The following is a 19,258-nucleotide window of genomic DNA, read 5'->3' on the forward strand; positions in this document are numbered from 1 at the left end:
AAAGTGTACCTCACAGAATGGCGATTGGGAATTGCCAAAGATAATACCTGCATCATGCGGTGCTCTTGACACTCTTCTAAATGATGGGATTGAGTGCATTTGTTTATCCGTGGCAGCTTAGAGAGCAGTTGACTCCAGCAAAACTGGCTCTCCTCTGCATTCAGCACAAATAAACTCCTCGCCTTAGCTTAACCCTTGGATGCTGGCTTTTAGATATTGTCTATTGACTATCAACTAGTGGCAGTCAGGAGCTACAATTCTTTGGTGATTCTCTGGTGGGGTGGGAGGTTCTTGTGCCACTCAAACTGCTGCGGTAAGACAAAGGCTTAGTCAGAGGACTCTGAAGGAAACTCACATTTCAAGGCCCTTTTGTTGTTGGGTGCTAATGTATTCTTCTGCTCAGAAACTGCAGAAAGGATGGGGGAAGGAGGGCATACAGAACAGAGAGTGTATGCCCCAGTTATGTCACCTCTTTACTAAGGATCATCAATCCAGTCCCTGCTAGTGAAGATATTCATTCATTCATTCAGCAACTATTGTTTTTTTCAAAGAAAAAGATCGTTTTATTCTTACTCTGAGATGAATTTCTTATATAACTTGATGATTACAAAAGTAATACATTTAAAGAATAAAACAGATGTATAAAGAAAACAAAACAAAGCACTATCACTGAAGATAATCACCATTAACATTTTGGATTCCATCTCTGTGGCTTTTCTATCCATTTGTTATCCAGACACATATACTTCCTCATTAGCTGACTCGAGTTCTAGAAAATATTTACCTCATTCTTCCAATGACTTCTCTCCCTCTCTCTTTAAAAAAAGAAAAGAAAAAAGCTTTAGTATTATGAGGTTACAGTGACGAATAAGACAACTATGATTTTTGCCCTCATGAACCTTTTCTAGTGAGTAAGATACAGGCAATCATTAAGAAGCTTTGATTTGGGAATTATTAGTCCAAAACCTTAGAAGCAGCATTTGCTTTCAACCTTGCTTTTCATGTATTCTGAAAAATTCAATTTTTATGTAGTCAAATTTATAGACCTTTTTTTCTGTATATTTTTTGGTATTCCTATCATGGTTTAGGAGTCGTCTTCTCCTTCCAAAATATACACAAATATGTACCTGTTTTCTTCTAGTAATATTATGGTTTATCTAAATCTTCCGTACATTTAGGAATTCATTTTGGTGTAGAAGTGAGATTCTAGTATAGAACGTAGCTTTTTTTCATGAACATAAAATGATACATTTATCACAAACTAAATTCTCATAAATATCTTTGGGTTTATTTCTGGACTTCATTATGCTCAAAATATTGGTCTGTTTATTGTTGCAACACAATATTTATGTTACTTTTGTACATCTTGTTGGTAAATATCCCTTTTTTACTCACATGTTTTTTATTCACTGGGTACAAGATTTTGCAAACCACTTTCTTCTCTTGAGACATTGTAAAATTTATTAAATGGCTGCATAATATTTCATTGAATGGACCTTACTTAAGTAATATTCTTGTCAAACATATACAATTTGAATTTAACCATAAGATAATAGGCAAACTAAAACTGAGGGACATTTTATAAACAACTAGCCTGTACTCTTTGATATGACATGATAACCCAATGCATTATGCTATTCTGGATTAGATTCAGGACTGGAAAAAGAAGACTATAAATGCTTACTACCTGGATGATGGGATCCATACTTTCAGTCTCAGCATCATGCAATATACCTATGGAATAAACTTGCACATGAACCCTTTATTTCTAAAATCAAAGTTGAAAAAAAAAATTTTTGCTGAATACCGAGGCTTAAACCAAAACAGAAAATATTTCACTTTGTTTTTCATTTTTTTGTATTAAAATACTTATGGTCATCAAAAGACGCTAAAACTATTGGGTAAAAATTTGATGAGAAACAGTATGTATGTAGAATCTCAAAGTGTCTCCCCACAAATTACAAAAGGATAGCTTTTACAGTGAGGAGAGCTGGCAGACAGTACTTTAACCAAGGAATCAACATTAACATCAGTCATAACAGGACATTATTATCCTCCTGGTGTAAGGCACTGAGAAGTCAGTAAGAAACTAGTACATTTATTTTCATTTTGTAAACCAAGGAAAAGGACAGAACTATTTTGTTACCTGTTGGCAGGTCTAAAAAAAATGTGAAACAAGATATTGAACTTCTTGTTGAACTGAACTGGAAATAATTTGGCCAACCAACAAAACTGCCATCCATCCTTCCATCCATCCACCCGTTGAATAAATGTTTACTTTGGACCTCTTCCATGCTATTGATCCTTGTGTATACAGTAAGAAAGACACAGTCCCTGACCTTAAAGATTTGTCAATGTTTTTAACTATTGGCCATACTGAAATCTTCATGGTTCTCAAGATTTTCAATTTGCCTTTGCAGCTCAGGGAGCCAATGGTACTCTGGAGAACCCAGCCCTGGACACAAGTCTGTTGGAGGAATTCTTGGGCAATGACTTTGATTTGGGGGCCTTGTAAGTAATGGGAGCACTGCTCTCTAGTTGATGTTTAAAATATTATGAAATGATTAAATGAGCTAAGAAGTGTTCCCTCCTCTTCTGTTTTCCAAAAGAACTTGGGTAGAGTTGATGTTATTATGTCTATGGATCTTTGACAAATATCACCAGTGCAGAATTTTCTTTGTGAGAAATTCCACTCATTCCTCACCTCCACCTGCAAATTCAGTATATTTAATAGATGTGGAGCTATTCGGGTTATCTATTGATAGTAATCAGCTTAGGCAGTTTGTGTCTTTCAATGAATTTGTCCATTTCAACTAAGTTGTCAAATTCATCAGCATAAAATTCTTCCTATTCCCTCATACTTTTAATGTCTGTAGGATCTATAGTGATGATTCATTTGTTGTTCTTGATGCCAGCAACTTGTGTCTTTTTTTTTCTTGGTTAATCTGGCATGACGTTTATCAGTTTTCTTAATCTCTCAAAGTACTAGCTTTTGGTTAAAGTTAAATTCTTATTTTTTTGTTTTCTATTTCATTGATTTCTGCTCTTATTTTCTGGTGTTAACATAGGCACTCTAGCCTTTCTTATTTTTAATTTACATCTACTAAAGTTCAAATTTTTGTATAAATTTCTATGAGTTTTGACAGGTTCATAGTAATATAACCACTTTATCATAACACACAACACTGAAAAATTTCCCTATGCTGTTCATTTGTGGTCAGACTCACCATCTACCCTGATCCCTGGTAACCACTGGTCTGTTTTTTGTTCCTATGGTTTTGATTTATTTCAGAATGTGACATAAAGGAAATCATACAGTATATAACACTTTGAGTCTGCCTTCTTTCATTTAGCATAATGTCTTTGATCAATATTTTATTCCTTTTTTTATTACAGAGAAAGATATCTTTAAGTGGTTACAACAGTTTGTTTAGCCATTTATCTGTTCAAGGACATTTGAATTATTTCCAGTTTTGGCAATTATAAATCATGCTTCTATAAATATTTATGTATGTGTTTTTGTGTGCTCAGTCTTTAAATTTCTCTATGATAAGTACTTAGGATAAGAACTGCTATATCATGTTGTAAGTGTAAGCTTAACTGTAGAAATATCCACATTTTGTAGAATGGTGGTACCACTTTGTGTAGCAATGCATGAGATATCCAATTGCTTCTCTTTATTGCCAGTTCTTGGGTATTATGAGTTTAAAATTGTTTTTATTGTAGCATTCTAATTGGTTTGTAGTGATATATCGTGTATTGATGTGCATTTTTCTAATAACTAATGATGTTGAACATCATTTCATGTACTAGTTCACCATTTATACATTTTATTTGGTGAAGCGTTAATTCACATCTTTTGTCCATTTTTAAAAATTGGGGTTGTTTTCTTTAAGTTTAGAAAAATTTTTAGATATTCTGGATATAAAAACTTTGTTAGGTGTGTTATTCATGAATATTTTCTCCAAGTTTGTCACTTATGTTTTTATTATCTTAACAGTGTTTTTCTCAGAACAAAAGTTTTAATTTTGATGATGTCCAATTTATTGAATTTTTCTTATATGGCTTATGGTTTATAGCTAAGAAATATAGACTTTACCTAATCCAAATTCCCAAAGATTTTCTTTTAAAAGTTTTAGAGTTTTGCATTTAGGTCTGTGATCCATTTTGAATTTTTTTTTTTTTTTTGTATAAGGCTTGAGATATAGATTGATATTAGTTTCTTTGTGTATGGATGTCCAATTATCCCAGAATATTTGTTTAATAACTTTCTTTCATTAAATTGCCTTTGCACAGTTGTAAAAAAATCAATTGACAAAAAATATGTGGGTCTATTTCTAGACTCTTTATTCCTTTACATGATCTATGTGCCTATCATTTTGCCAACACAACATTATCTTGATTACTATATATGATCTTTATTACTGTACACAGGCAATTTATCATAAGCCTTAAAATCATATAGTGTAAGTCCTCTGAATTTTTCTTCTGTTTCAATATTGTCTTGGCTATTCTAGTTTCTTTGACTTCCCACATAAATACTAGAATTAGCTTGTCAATATTTAAACAATTCGTCTGTGATTTTGATTAAATTTTTATCAAACCTAGTGATCTATCCAAGAAGACTTGACATTCTAATAAAATTGAGCCTTCCAATCTATGAACATGGTATATCTCTCTATTTATTGAGGGCTTCTTTGATTTCTTTCATCAGTGTTATATAGTTTTCAACATAAAAATACTGCACATATTTTCCTAAATATTTCATGTTCTTCTTTGAACATCATGTTTTTTTCAATTTTTAGTTCCAATTATTCACCATTAGTATATAGAAATATTGATTTTCATATATTGGGCTTACAGTCTTAAGTCATGTATTAGTTCTAATAACTTTTTAAAATATGTATTTCTTGGGATTTTCTATGTTGACAGTCATGTTATCTGCAAATTGAGACAGTTGTATGTCTTTCTTTTCAAACTGTATATCTTTTGACACTTTCTTGCCTTACTGAACTAGGTAAGACCCAGCTATAGTATTGAATAAAGAAGTAGTGAGACTAGACATATTTGCCTTGTCCCTGACCTTGGAGAGGAAGCATTTAGTTTTTATCATTAAGTGTAATGTTAGTGATACATTTTTTTAACCATGTCCTTTATTTGCTTAAGGAGCTTCTCTTTCACTGTTAGTTTGCTGATAATTTTTATTATAAATGGATGTTTAATTTTGTCAATTTTTTGTGTATTTATTAATTATATGTTTTTTTCTTCCCATCTGTTAATATAATGGATTACTTCACTTAGTTTTTGACTAATGAACTGCCCTGTATTCCTGAAATAAACCTCATTTAATTGTGATATGTTATCTTTTGATATAATGCTGGATTCAATTTGGTAAAATTTTGTTGAGCATTTTGCATCTATGTTTATAAGAATATTGATCTGCAGTTTTGTTTTTTTATATATTATTTTTTCTGGGTTTAGTATCACAGCAACTAAACCCTTTTAAAATTCCTTTGGAAATGTTTCCCTCACTTAAATTCTCTGGATGAGGTAGTATAGAATTGGCTTTATTTCTTGCTTAAATTTTGGTGGAATTAATCAGCAAAATAATCTGTTCCTTTGCTTTGTTGGAGGGTCTTAAATATAAATTTAATTTATTTAGTAGATTCAGGGCTATTTATGGTATCTCATTCTACTTAAGTGAGTTAGTTTGTTTTACTTTTTTCTCAAGGAATTGATCAATGTTATCTGAGTTGTTAAATTTATGGCCATAGAGTTATTCATAGTTTTTTTAATTAACCTTTTAATCTCTGAAGAGTCTGTAGTGATATTCCCTCTTTTGTTCTTCATATTGGTAGTTTGTTTCTTTTTTCTTTTATCCTTAATCAATCTGGACATTTATCAGTTTTGTTGATTCATTCAAATAAGTAGCTTTTGATGTCATTGATTTTCTCTATTGTGTTAGTTTTCAATTTCACTGACTTCTACTCTTATCTTTATTATTTTGTTCCTTATGCTTAATTTGGGTTTAGTTTGCTCTTATTTTTCTAGGTCTTTAGCGTGGAAATGGAGTTTGTGATTTGAGGTTATTCTTTGTTTTCTGATTTAAGCATTCAATGCTATACATTTCCCTCTCTATGTGGCTTTAGCTGCCTCACTCAGTTTTTGATATACTATATATATATATATTTTTCCAGTTCAAAATACTTTCAAAATTTCTTTTGAGAAATTTTATTTGACTTTCTTTGACTCATGGGTTGCTGGAACTACATTTCCAAATGTTTGAAAATTTTCCATATGTTTTTCTGTGACTGGTTTCTAGTTTAATACCATTACGAACAGAGAACATCCTTTGTATGATTTCAAATTTTGTTAAAGTTTGCTTTATGATCCAGAATATGATCTATCTTGGTGAATGTTACATATGCACTTGAAAGAATACTCACTGTGCTGTTGTTGGATAGTATTCTATAAATATCAGTTAGGTCAAGTTGGTTGACATTCTTGTTCAGGTCCTCTATATCCTTGCTGATTGCTTTCTACTTACTTTATCTATGACAATGACAGAAATGTTGACGTCTTCAAGTGTGATTGTGGATGTTTCTACTTCTCCTACAGTTCTATTGGATTTTGCGAAAGCAAAATTGTATTGAATCGAAAAGTTATGTGATTAAATGTGAACACATTTAGTATTGTTTTGTCTTTCTGGTAAACGTAATCTTTTAGCAGAGTGATGTTTCTTTTTATCTCCTTTTTCTTATTCTGAAGTCTATTTGGTCTGATATTAATCCAGCCACTCCAGCTCTCTTTTTTTTTCTTTTATTCAACTTTTATTTTAAGTTCAGGGGTACATACGTAGGATGAGCAGGCTTGTTACATAGGTAAACATGGGCCTAGGTGGTTTGCTGCAAGGATCATCCCATCACCTAGGTATTCAGCCCAGCATCCATTAGCTATTCTTCCTGATGATCTCCATCTGCCCCCCACACCTGGGCCCCCCAACAGGCTCCAGTGTATGTTGTTCCCCCTTGTGTTCATGTCTTCTTATAATTCAGCTCCCACTTATAAGTGAGAACATGTGGTGTTTGGTTTTCCATTTCTGCATTAGTTGGCTGTGGATAATGACTTCCAACTCCATCTGTGTCCCTGCAAAGGACATGATCTCATTCCTTTTATGGCTGTATAGTATTCCATGGTGTATATTACCACACTTTCTTTATCCATTCTATCATTGATGGACATTTAGGTTGATTCCATGTTTTTGCTATTGTGAATAGTTTCGGCTCTCTTTTGGTTAGTATTTGTGTTATATATTTTTGCCATCCTTTAATTTTAACCTATATATATCATAAAATTTAAATTAGTTTTGTTTTATTCAGCATATCATTGGGTATTTTTTCCTATCTAATTGGACAATTTCTGTTTCAACTTAGACAATTTATATTTAAATTAATTATTGATATGTTTGGATTTGAGTCTCTCTTTTTCTTTTTAAAAATGTCCATCCCCTCTGCTTTGTGTACTTCTTTTCCCCCTTTCCTGCCCTCTTTTAAATTGTGTGAAGATTTTTAGTATTCTATCTTAATATATTAATTGCCTTTTAGACTCTTTACATGGATTTATTTTCAGAGGTAACTCGAGGGAAAACAATCTACATACCTAACCTCTTGCAGTCAGTTTAAAGATATTTTACCACTTCATATGAAAAGTAGAATGCTTATAGCCATAAAAGTCCCCTTTCTCTTTTATATTGTAGCTATCATGTGTATTGCATCTATATATATTCAAAACTCTATGAGACAATGCTATAATCTTTGGTTTCAACGTTCATATATATGTTGAGGAACTTAAGAAGAGAAAAAATAGGCTATTATATTGACACAAGCATTTACCATTTCTGTTGGTCTCCTTCATTTGGAAAGTTCCACAATTCTTTCTGGTATCATTCTTCTTCAACCTTAGGAAATCCCTTTAGAATTTCATTTAGAGCAGATTTGTTGGTGATAGATTTTCTTAGTTTTCCTCCACTGAATTTCAACTTCATTTTTAAAAGACTTTTTTTTGCTGAATATAAAATACTTGGTCATTAGGGTTTTTTCCTTCCACAGCATTTAAAAAATGTTGACCCACTGCCTTCTAGCCTCCATGGTTTCTGATGAAAAATAAAAAGCTATTTGAATCATTGTTCCCTTGTATGTAATATATCATTCTTCTCCATCTGCAAGATATTTTCTTTATCTTTGGTATTCAGCAGTTTGATTATATGTTTCTAGGTATGAGCATTTTTTTATATTATACTGTTTGGGATTTGATCAAATTTGAATCTGTAAGTATATAGTTTTTACCACATCTGCGAAATTTGTAGCCTTTTTTTTTTTTTTTTTTGAGGCAGAGTCTCGCTCTGTCACCCAGGCTGGAGTGCAGTGGCACGCTCTCAGCTCACTGCAAGCTCCGCCTCCCAGGTTCACACCATTCTCCTGCCTCAGTTTCCTGAGTAGCTGGGACTACAGGCACCCGCCACCATGCCTGGCTAAGTTTTTGTATTTTTAGTAGAGATGGGGTTTCACCGTGTTAGCCAGGATGGTTTCAATCTCCTGACCTGGTGATCCGCCTGCCTCGGCCTCCCAAAGTGCTGGGATTGCAGGCGTGAGCCACCTCACCCAACCTGCCATTGTTTTTTTTTTAACATTTATTTTTCTTTACCAATGTCTTTCTTTTTCCCTTTTAGAACTCCCAAAATGCAAATGTTAGCCCTTTGATAGTTTGCACAGGTCACTGAGGCTCAGTTCATTTTTTTTCAATATTTTTTCTCTCTGTTGCTTAAATTGGATAAGTTCTATTGATTTGACTCCAAGTTCACTGGCCCTCCACTGTCACTGTCATCTCCATTCTGTTATTGAGCCCACGTCAGCATACCTGCAAATGCCCCTGCCCTCCTAAGACAGAGAGTGAAACCAGGCCTGAATCTTCAATAGTAATGGAGAAACCTGTATGCGTATACTTCTGGTACCTGGCTCTTATTATTCTCTGCCAACAGAAACTTCCTTGGCAACAAATTGTGGGAAGAAGTTGAATTCAACATTTTTGAAGGAAATTACACACACACACACACACACACACACACACACAGCTAGTAGGTTGCCAAATGTCTGAGCCCACACTCTGAGCTGGCTGTTCTGTTCTAGGCACTGCATGGGCTGAACTCAGATACTAATTGCCCCTGTGCCTGCCTTCACATTCCTTTCACTACATCGCAGTAACTTGTATGAATTGTGGACCATGGATATATCCTTTTCTCTGACCTGGAAGCAACCTGCCAAAAGTTGTATAGTCTCTCTCCTCTAAGTGTCTTCTCCTTAAGTGAAGGTTCCACTGATTCTACCTGGGTTCTGTGTAATCATCTAGACTACTTTTTATAACTAATAGAAAGACCTTTAGCTGTTTAGAGGGAAAAGTGAACAAAGGTCTTCATCGAAGAGCTGTCTTTTATAGGGATGGAAATGTATGATACCATTCCTTGTCCACCATAATGGTCACAACCAATGCTCCTATAACAAAAGACAGGCTAACAAGAGAAAAGCATAAAAAATTTACTTAAAGTTTTATGTGATGCAGGAGTGTTCAGAAATGAAATGCAGAGACTCAGGGAAAACTATTTTTATTTTTATGCTTGGGTTCAATGAGGAATGAACAGCTGTGTAGAAATGTAAGTGGACAAAAGGGTGTGATCTAATGGTAACAGACTGAGGGAGGAAACCCAGCAGGGTCTGTTCAGATTTTTCTTGGCTTCTCTGTGTAGCATTGCTTCTTCCAAGCTGTGAGGTAGGGTCTCTTTGGAATGAGAGTCCCTTTGGAATGAGATGGAAGGGAGACAGTGACTTTTCTGGGTTTTATGGCTCACTTTACGGGGAGGAGTTCTAGTATCTATGAACCATCTTAGGGAAGAAGAATTATGGTTTCTGTGATTTGCTTTGAGGGAGAAAAGGGCATGAGAGGCAGGAGGACAGGGGAAGGTCAGAGATACCTTGCTTCTGAGGTCCTTCCAGTCTCCTTCATTTCAAAGTACTTAGCATGCCAAGGCACTGTACTTTGGGGTATTGTGTTCTGAGCTACCTGGGAGGTCCGAAATCTGCCTTATATTTTAGTCTCCATGAAAATAATGGTCTTTCCTACCAGACCAGAAATATTTGCCTATAGGCTTCCCCCTTGCTATTGAGATTCAGGACCGGTTTGCCCAGGAGGCTTCACTCTCTACCTTTGAGGCGGGTGATGGGGCTTGCAGGTGAGGTAGAAGAGGAAGTTACTGTTGTTGAGTATTTACTAAGTGTTGGGCATTCTTTGCCCTTCATATATTCACTTATTTAATTACATATTTGATGTAATACATCTCATTCTCTAAACTCTTCCAAATAGGTATATTATTTATGTTTTACAGATGAAGAGGATAAGGTGCAGAGAGGTTAAGTAACTCTCCATAGGTCAAGACGCGGCAAAGCTGAGATAAAAATCTGCCTGGCTCTAGAAACACGCCTTTTCTTCCACATGAAGCTTTTAGATTAATTGATATTTTAAAAGAATGTGAATCTCAGGGAAGTACATGAAATGTGTCTAAAATTATCTACCAAATGGTGTGACTCAGAGTAGATCTGAGCCATAGTTCATAAAGATTGTCAGAGTTCACGTTCATTAAAGGAGAGCCCTATGATCAGATAACCTGTCATTACTTGATTAAAAAAATGCTCAGATGCTTGCAATTAAGTGGAACTGCAATAAAATCTGAGTGAGAACAAGCAGAAACATGGCTATTCCATGACCACAGGGACATTGGGCTAGTTCAATGATCATTAGAACTGTACAACCTGTTCAAATACTCCAAGTTTTAAGTATTTCTAAATACCGAAGGTCTTCATGCAGGTTAGTTTCATTTCATAGTTTCATATCACAACAGCACTGGTATGTAGGGTTTTTTGTTTTTGTTTTTGCCTGGATACTAGAGGTGGGATTCAGACCTGGGTTTGCTACCAATCATGTTACTTGCCCTCTACCATGTTGCCTACAATGTGTGTCTTCTAAAGATATCAGTGGCAACCCTTTATCTAAAAAATCTAAGAGACCATTGGGCTGCAAATTTCTGAGAGCTAGTTTAAATCTCATAGGCAGATTTTCAGATCTTAAATATATTAAAACATTGAATTATTGGCCTTGTGAAAAAGGAACAAATGCTCTATGAAAAACTTGTCCTATTAGATGCTGTGAGGAAAAAAAGTTCCATGGTCAATAAATTAGCTTGTGACTCACTGGCTTAAACTAAATTACATAAGTGTTTTTACTGCAGGACTTCTCAGTGCCTTTGATGTGCTAATGTGCAACTAGGGAAGAGCAATGGAATGAAGGGTTCCTCAAACTTATTTGGCCATGGGCCCCATTTGGGACGTATTATTCATGTATGAGCATGTATAAGGCATGTATGCAGAGCTGAGGCCAGTCCTGTCAACATGTGAAGGTTTCTGTAAATTGCCCTTAACTCTTTATTTCCTTACGGTAGAGTCTGGGATAGCTGTCTGCTTAGGAGGAGCAGGCTAAGGTCCTCTCTGATTTCCTAGGTTAGCCAGCCAGTTACCCACTTGGTACACAGTTGAGCTACGGTGGTGAGACATACTAGGAAATGTCCAGGTATGCAATGCTGCTTTGAGAGAGGGAGATTGGAGAGACTTAGGGGAAGCATAAAACCCTGAAATTGCAATGAAAAAGGAAAACAAGCATTATATGTATATGTGTGTAGAGAAGGCAAGGCTCTAGAAAAGAGACTAGTAAATCTTCAAGACAGACTAAATTAATGCAGTTTGGTTTGAGTCAGTGTGCTTAGTAGGGGTAGATATAATGAACTTTAGGCTTTGAGATCTGGTATAGGGGTAGGAGGGAACTAGCTGAGGACACTGGTGTTTGCATAGGGGACGTTACAGGAGGGGAAACAGACGTGTTAGATCTGTGAAGGAATCAACTGCAGGTTTCATTTTGTTTCATTCTAATGTTAGAGCTTAAGCATCTAATATTATGGGTTTAACTTAGGACTTGGCTTATTGGGTTTGGATGGCAAATGAATTAGGAGTCCGTTACCAGCTGCATGTCTTGGTTCTACCATCACTCTCGTGGGGCTGATAAGCTGTACTGTGATACTGCGAAAGGGAGTGAGAGAGTACGTGCAGTTCTGTGAGAAGAGCTTGTTAAAAACTGTTTGAGTTCAGTGACTGGTTTGACTTCTGAGTTCAAACTGATAGAATAAGAGAAAGCCTGAAGAAGAAGACTGGGCTAAAACGTTATCTGATACTCCTTGATTCTAAGGATATCTGTGCAAGATGAAATGACTCATACTGTATTTAAAATACCCTGTTATTTAGAGGATAACCACTGGTGGTAGACCATCTGACTCCAGCTTGACTAACTGTCAGATGAATAATCATGAGTGAATTATTTAACCTCATCAAGCCTCAGTTTCTTTTTTCTTTTTTCTTTCTTTTTTTTTTTTTTGAGACGGAGTCTCGCTCTGTCGCCCAGTCTGGAGTGCAGTGGCGCGATCTCGGCTCACTGCAACCTCCACCTGCCAGGTTCCAGCAATTCTCCTGCCTCAGCCTCTCAAGTAGCTGGGATTACAGGTGTGTGTCACCATGTCCGGCTAAATTTTTGTATTTTTTTTAGGAGAGACGGGGTTTCACCATGCTGGCCAGGCTGATCTCAAACTCCTGACCTTGTGATCCACCTGCCTCGGCCTCCCAAAGTGCTGGGATTACAGGCGTGAGCCACTGTGCCCGGCCAAGCCTCGGTTTTATTGCCTGAGGATTAAGGACAATGATGGTGCGTTTTCATATGAGAGTCGTGGAGGTTAAATGAGACACACATGCAAAGGGTTAGCATGGTGCCTGGCTCAGGGCAGGTTCTCAAAAAAGTATCTCTATATCTAAAGCAGCAGAGGAGGGGTGTGAAAGGGTCAGATCATTGCAGTCTGCCAGCACAGAGCTGGAGGGGAGGAGTGGCAGGCATCTTATTTGCCTTGTTTTTGACTGCCCTATCATGAAATGATTTTCTTGGGCAACTATACTCATTGACAACATTTCTTCCAAAACTCTTTCCTGTATCAACTTCTAGATGGTGGCTACAAACCCTAACTGACCTTGATCAAGTATTTATTGAGTGCCTGTCACAATCTCCCCACTGGAGCACTATGGAGTGCACATGCACACACACATGCACAGCATGCACACACGTGCACACATATGCACTCACACACACACTTGCACAGTACACAGTACACATGCAAATATGTGCACTCACACACGTGCACACACATGCACTCGCACACACACACAGTTGCATAGTGCACACACATGCACACATGTGCACTCACGTGCACACACATGCACTCACACATGTACTCACATGTGCACACACACGTGTACTCACACGTACACACAGATATGCACTCACACATGCCCACACATGCACTCACACATGCACACACACACAGAGTAGGAAGACATATTATTAATGTGAAAGTTCATATGAAAAGATAAATCATATACATGAAAAATTGGAGGAAATACTTTAAATTAAACAGCCATTTTTATAGTTGGAGCATGGGGTAAAACAGTGAATAAAACAGAAGTAATCCCTGCCAGACCAAGGGCACTGTGGGGGGAACAGTCTGCCCTGGCAGGGCACCCAGGCATTTTTCTTAGAATTGGTGATGCATGGTGATAATAAAAAGCAGACTGACTTTTTGTAGGCTTAGTACTGTTTTCAAATTGTCTACAGACAATGCATTTCCTTATTGCCTGCACCCGGGGTGAGCAATTCCCATTCCCTCATCCGTGGCACACCATTGTTGTCATGCCACTCCGGTGGGAAGAAAAAGACAATGGCTGGTCGTCTAAAGTCACTCAGTAAGATGAAGACAAATAAGAATAAGGCAAGGAGGAGAGGCTACCTTTTTAGATTGAGTGGTCAGGAAGGCTCTCTCGATATATGGATTTATATATACAGCATATTCATGGTCATATGTAGTTTAACACAATCTCTCGTATTTGTTAAGCACCAACTCTGTATTGGGCACTGTGCTGAGCTGAGCTCAGTGTGAGGTGCAATAGAGTGTTAGAGAACGGGCGATTGGTGTTGTGTGACGGCACCGAGGAATTCATTGGAGAAAACTAGGATTGGATGACTCAATTGTGAGTATCCCACCTAGATAGTCACATGAAGACACACCATGTATGTGTCTTGCCTAGTGCCTGGTAGAGTCATGAGCACAGTAGGCACTCAGTAAAGACTTGAGCAAGCCTGGTTGCAATATGAAAGAAATACTGGCTGCACTGAGGGCAGCATGTTTGCCATGGATGTACGTATCACCTCAACTAGCTGGAGGGCAAAGTCTATTTTGTACACCTCTTTTGGTTCATGTAGATTCAACCCCTGGGAGACTGTTTCTCCATTCATCCTCCAAAAGACAAAAACAAGTTGTATGTCTGAGAGGAAGGGGTTTAGAAGGCAAATTATTCTATTTTTTATCAGCTGCTAAGAATCTCTTGATTTTTCCTTTTTTTTTTTTTTTGTGACAGACTCTTGCTCTGTCGCCCAGGCTGGAGGGCATTGTCGAGATCTTGGCTCACTGCAACCTCTGCCTCCTGGGTTCAAGGAGCACATCTGGCTAATTTTTTTTTTTTTTTTTTTTTTATCTTTAGTAGAGACAGGGTTTTGCCATGTTGACCAGGCTGGTCTCGAACTCCTGACCTCAGGTGATCCACCCGCCTCGGCCTCCTGAATCTCTTGATTTTTACAACTCTTTCCTGCTGAAGCTAGAGACAGAGTTGGCCACTCAAGGTGTGACCCATAGTGTCTGTTGCTCTCTGGTGTTTGTCTGCTTTATGGAAATCCTTTTAGTATAATAGACAAGTTTGGAGCACAAAGACTGAAACACAGTCTGATGTGCATTTCTGGGATTCTTGACATGATGACTGTGAGTAGGAGGGGCTAAGAAGTGAAGAAAAATTACCAAACAAGTGTTTTACTAGGAGCTAATCATTGCTCTTGTTTGAACAATTTGGTCAGTTTGAAGGTAGCTATCATTAATTCTCCCTTCAAATTCTCTGAAAAGAAGTGCAAAATTTCTCTAACTGTATTAAAATGCATTGAGCATGGAAGCATATAAAATACAATGAGATAAATGAGTAGCTATGGTGAATTTTGGAAGGGGAAGGCACTGTAAAGACAGCATTTAATATTTTTAAATCTTCATCTTAAAACCACCAACACATATTACTGTCACTCAACATAGGGACTTTTGGTTTCCTTAAGGGACTGCTGGATGGAGACTGCATTCCTGTTTATAATATGCCAAGCCGTATTTTTTTGAGTAGATTGATCATTTACTTGTGATTTTCAGTTTTTATTTATGTTATTGAATTCAGTGATGCCTGTAGTGTAAGGGTAACTAAACAAAGGCCTAGAGCCTTAAATGTGGAATTATGAGATCACAGAGTCAGTTACAAAATTTAATTTATAGACTTAGAGTGATACATGTTAAGAATTTAAGAAGTCAAATGATACTGTATATAGCATATAATGGGAGATTACCAGCAATCCCCCTGCTCTACCCCTGTCTTTAAATTCGCTCCCCCAGAGGCAGCCATTTTCCAACTTTTTGGATATTTCTATTGCCCTATATCTAAATAATGTTTTTATATTGCTTTCTTGCTGTATACACTTGAAGAACATAATATAATCTTCTGGGAAGATTTAATTTTCTTATATCACATCCTACATTCACTTCTACACTCAGCTTCCCAATATCATAAAGTTGTCTAAAATTTTAAGTTATCTCAATATCCAGGGCTTACATTACCATGATGTGTCACATATAATTTTCTTTTTTTTTTTTTTTTTTTTTTGCTTTGTTTGAATCATTGCCTTGTTTTTACAATTTGTTTGGCTTTGATTCCCTCAAGTTCTCTAAAAAGAGATGAAAATTTTTCTCAATGTTAAAAATAATCAGTTATTTTCCTCTTAAATAAATTCCTCAATCTATGTATGTCTTTAGTGACTTTTTGGTTCTAACAACTTGTTCTCCCCATTTTGTTCTATCATCAATGAAAGAGGAATGTTAAAATGTTTAGCTATGTGATTGTACAATTGTCTACATCTTTTAGTTTCACTAATTTTTGCTTTGTATATTTTGAAGCTCTGTTATTAAGTACATAAACAATCATGATTCCTATGCCTTTCTAAAGAATGACCCTTTTATTATTATGAAATGAGTCTCTTTGTCTGTGGTGGTACACTTTATTTTGAAGTCAGTTTTAGCTATTATTCTTGAAACTGCTTCACCCTTCTTGTACACATTTTTCTCTTGCTTAACTTTTGACTTATCTGTGCCTTTATATTTAAAGTGATTTTGCAGGCAACAGAGAGTTGCTTTTTAAAAATCCATTCTAATAATTTCTGCCCTTTTTCCCCCTTAGGGACAGGGTCTCACTTTGTCACCTAGGCTGAAGTGCAGTGGCATGATCACAGCTCATTGTAACCTCAAACTTTTGGGCTCAAGTGATCCTCCTGTCTCACCCTCCTGAATAGCTGGGACCATAGGTGTGCACCACCACACCTGGCTAATTTTTAATTTTTTTTTTTTTGAGATGGAGTCTCGCTCTGTTGCTTAGGCTGGAGTGCAGTGGCACGATCTTGGCTCACTGCAACCTTCACCTGCTGAGGTTACGCGATTCTCCTGCCTCAGCCTCCTGAGTAGCTGGGATTACAGGTGCGCACCACCATGCCTAGCTAATTTTTGTATTTTTAGTAGAGATGGGTTTCACCATGTTGGCCTGGCTGATCTCAAACTCCTGATCTTGTGATCCACCCTCCTCGACCTCCCAAAGTGCTGGGATTACAGACGTGAGCCACCGTGCCTGGCCTTTACATTTTTTTCAGAGACAGGGTCTCACTATGTTGCTGAAGCTGGTCTTGAATTCCTTACCTCAAGCAATCCTCCTGCCTCAGCCTCCCAAATTATTGGGAATTATAGTGGAATTCCCAAATTCCCACTGGAATTATAGGTGTGAGCTACCGTGCCTGGCCTAATTTCTGCCTTTTGAGTGTTTAATCTTTTAACATCTAATGTAATTATTAGTATTGTACAATAGACCCCCTTATTCATGGAGGATAAGTTGCAGTACCTCTACTGGATGCCTGAAACTGAGGATAGTACCAAACCCTATATATGCTATGCACAAATTTCTTTTTCTTTCTTTACAATTTCATGAATAGAAGATTAATTCTTACAGTAGATTAGGGGTGTCCAATCTTTTGGCTTCCCTGGGCCACTTTGGAAGAAGAAGAATTGTCTTTGGCCACATGTAAAATACACTAAGATTAATGATAGATGATGACTAAACAAACAAAAATCACAAAAAAACTCATAACGTTTTTAAAAAGTTTACAAATTTGTGTTGGGCTATATCCATCCTGGGCTACATGTGGCCCATGGGTGGCGGATTAGACAAGCTTGCGTAGATTCTAGCAATCTCAGCACACAATTTTTTTTCTTTCCTTACTATGTCAAGAATTTTCAAATGTTCACTTAAAGGAAGCACTTTGTGGCTTCTCTTGGGCATATCCAAATTGCCAACTTTACATGTCTTGTGTTTGGAACCATTATTAAAGTAAAATAAAGGTTACTTGAACACAAGCAATGAGATATCGTGGCAGGCAATCTGTCTGTCTTAGGCTACTAAGACAACGGGTGGGTAGCGGATACAGTGTGGATATACTGGAAAGAGGGATGATTCATGGTGTGTGATTTCATCATATTACTCAGAATGGTGTCCAATTTAAAACTTATACATTATTTTTTTCTGAAATTTTCCACTTAATATTTTTGGACCAAGGTTGATTGTGGGTAACTGAAACCTTAGAAAGTGAAACCACGAATAAGGGATGACTATATCTGTAGTTAAGTCTGACATTTAATTATTTGTCTCTCTTTTTTTTTTTTTTTGTCCTCCTCTGTTTCTTATTCTTCTGTAACTCCTTTCTTGGTTTATTTTGTATTATTTGAATAATTTTAGAATTTCGTTTTTTCTGTTGACTTTAGTTCTACTTCTTTGCGTTATTTAACTTTTTACAGTTTACTTAGAGTTAATGAGTTAATATTGTACCACTTTACATAAAATGTAGAACCATCAACAACATAGTTCCATTGATCTCCAACTCCCATCCCCTATGCTATAGTTGTCCTAAGTATTATACCTATGTGCATTATAAACTTCACAAAATTTGCTTTAAACGCTCAAATGTATTTTATTTGGTTATTTTATTTTATTATTATTTTTGAACTAGGGTCTCAGCCTGTTGCTCAGGCTGGGGAGCAGTGGCAACTCATGGCTCACTCAAGCCTTAAACTCCTGGGCTCAAGTGATCCTTCGCTCTCAGCCTCCTGAGTAGCTGGGAACACAGGTGCATGCCACCACGCCCGACTAATTTTAGTATTTTTTGTAGAAACAGGGTCTTGCCATGTTGTCCAGGCTAGTCTTAAACTCCTGGTCTTAAGCAGTTCTCCTCCTTCAACCTCTCAAAGTGCTGGGATTATAGGCATGAGCCACTGTGTCCACCTTCAGATGTATTTTTAAAAATTAAGATAAAAAATAATTTACATTCAAACATATATCATTTTTATTCTCTTCATCCCTTTTCATAGTTTCAAATTTCCATCTAGAACCATTTAGAACCATCTAGAACCATTTCCCTTTAGCCAGAATAAGTGTCTTTAACATTTCTTATTGTACGTGTCTATTCTCGAATTCACTTAGTTTTCTTTTATCTCAAAGTATCTTTATTTTGCTTTCATTCTTGAAGACTATTTTCATTGGATGTCAAATTTGGGCTTACCAGTTTTGTTTTTCTGTAGCACTTTAAAGATGTCTTTGTCTTCTGGCCTCTGGAGATTTTGATAAGTCAGTGATTATTTGAATCACTATGACCTTGCACATAATGTACTGTTTTTCTTTGGCTACTTTTAAGACTTTCTCTTTAGTTTGGTTTACAGTTACTTCACTCTGATGCAGTACATGTATTTACTTTGCCGAACTTCTTAAAGATATAAATGTATATATATAAATACATGTACATAATGTATATATCTTTATATACATTTATATCTTTTCCTAAATTTGGAAGATTTTGGCTGTTACATCTTAATTTTTTTTCTATTTCATCCTCT

The 19,258-nt window shown here is 36.5% G+C and overlaps 1 protein-coding gene across 1 annotated transcript in view; it reads left to right on the top strand.

Annotated features, from left to right (window-relative positions):
• Positions 1–19,258, top strand: part of MYRFL (myelin regulatory factor like) — a 115,974-nt gene that overhangs the window by 21,263 nt on the left and 75,453 nt on the right. Inside the window, exon 4 of the mRNA XM_021923357.2 lies at positions 2,381–2,511. Within this exon, the coding sequence (XP_021779049.1) occupies positions 2,381–2,511 (131 nt within the window). The remainder of the gene's footprint in view (positions 1–2,380; positions 2,512–19,258) is intronic.

This window comes from Papio anubis, chromosome 9 (assembly GCF_008728515.1).
Source record: "Papio anubis isolate 15944 chromosome 9, Panubis1.0, whole genome shotgun sequence".
NCBI classification, from domain to species: Eukaryota; Metazoa; Chordata; class Mammalia; order Primates; family Cercopithecidae; genus Papio; species Papio anubis.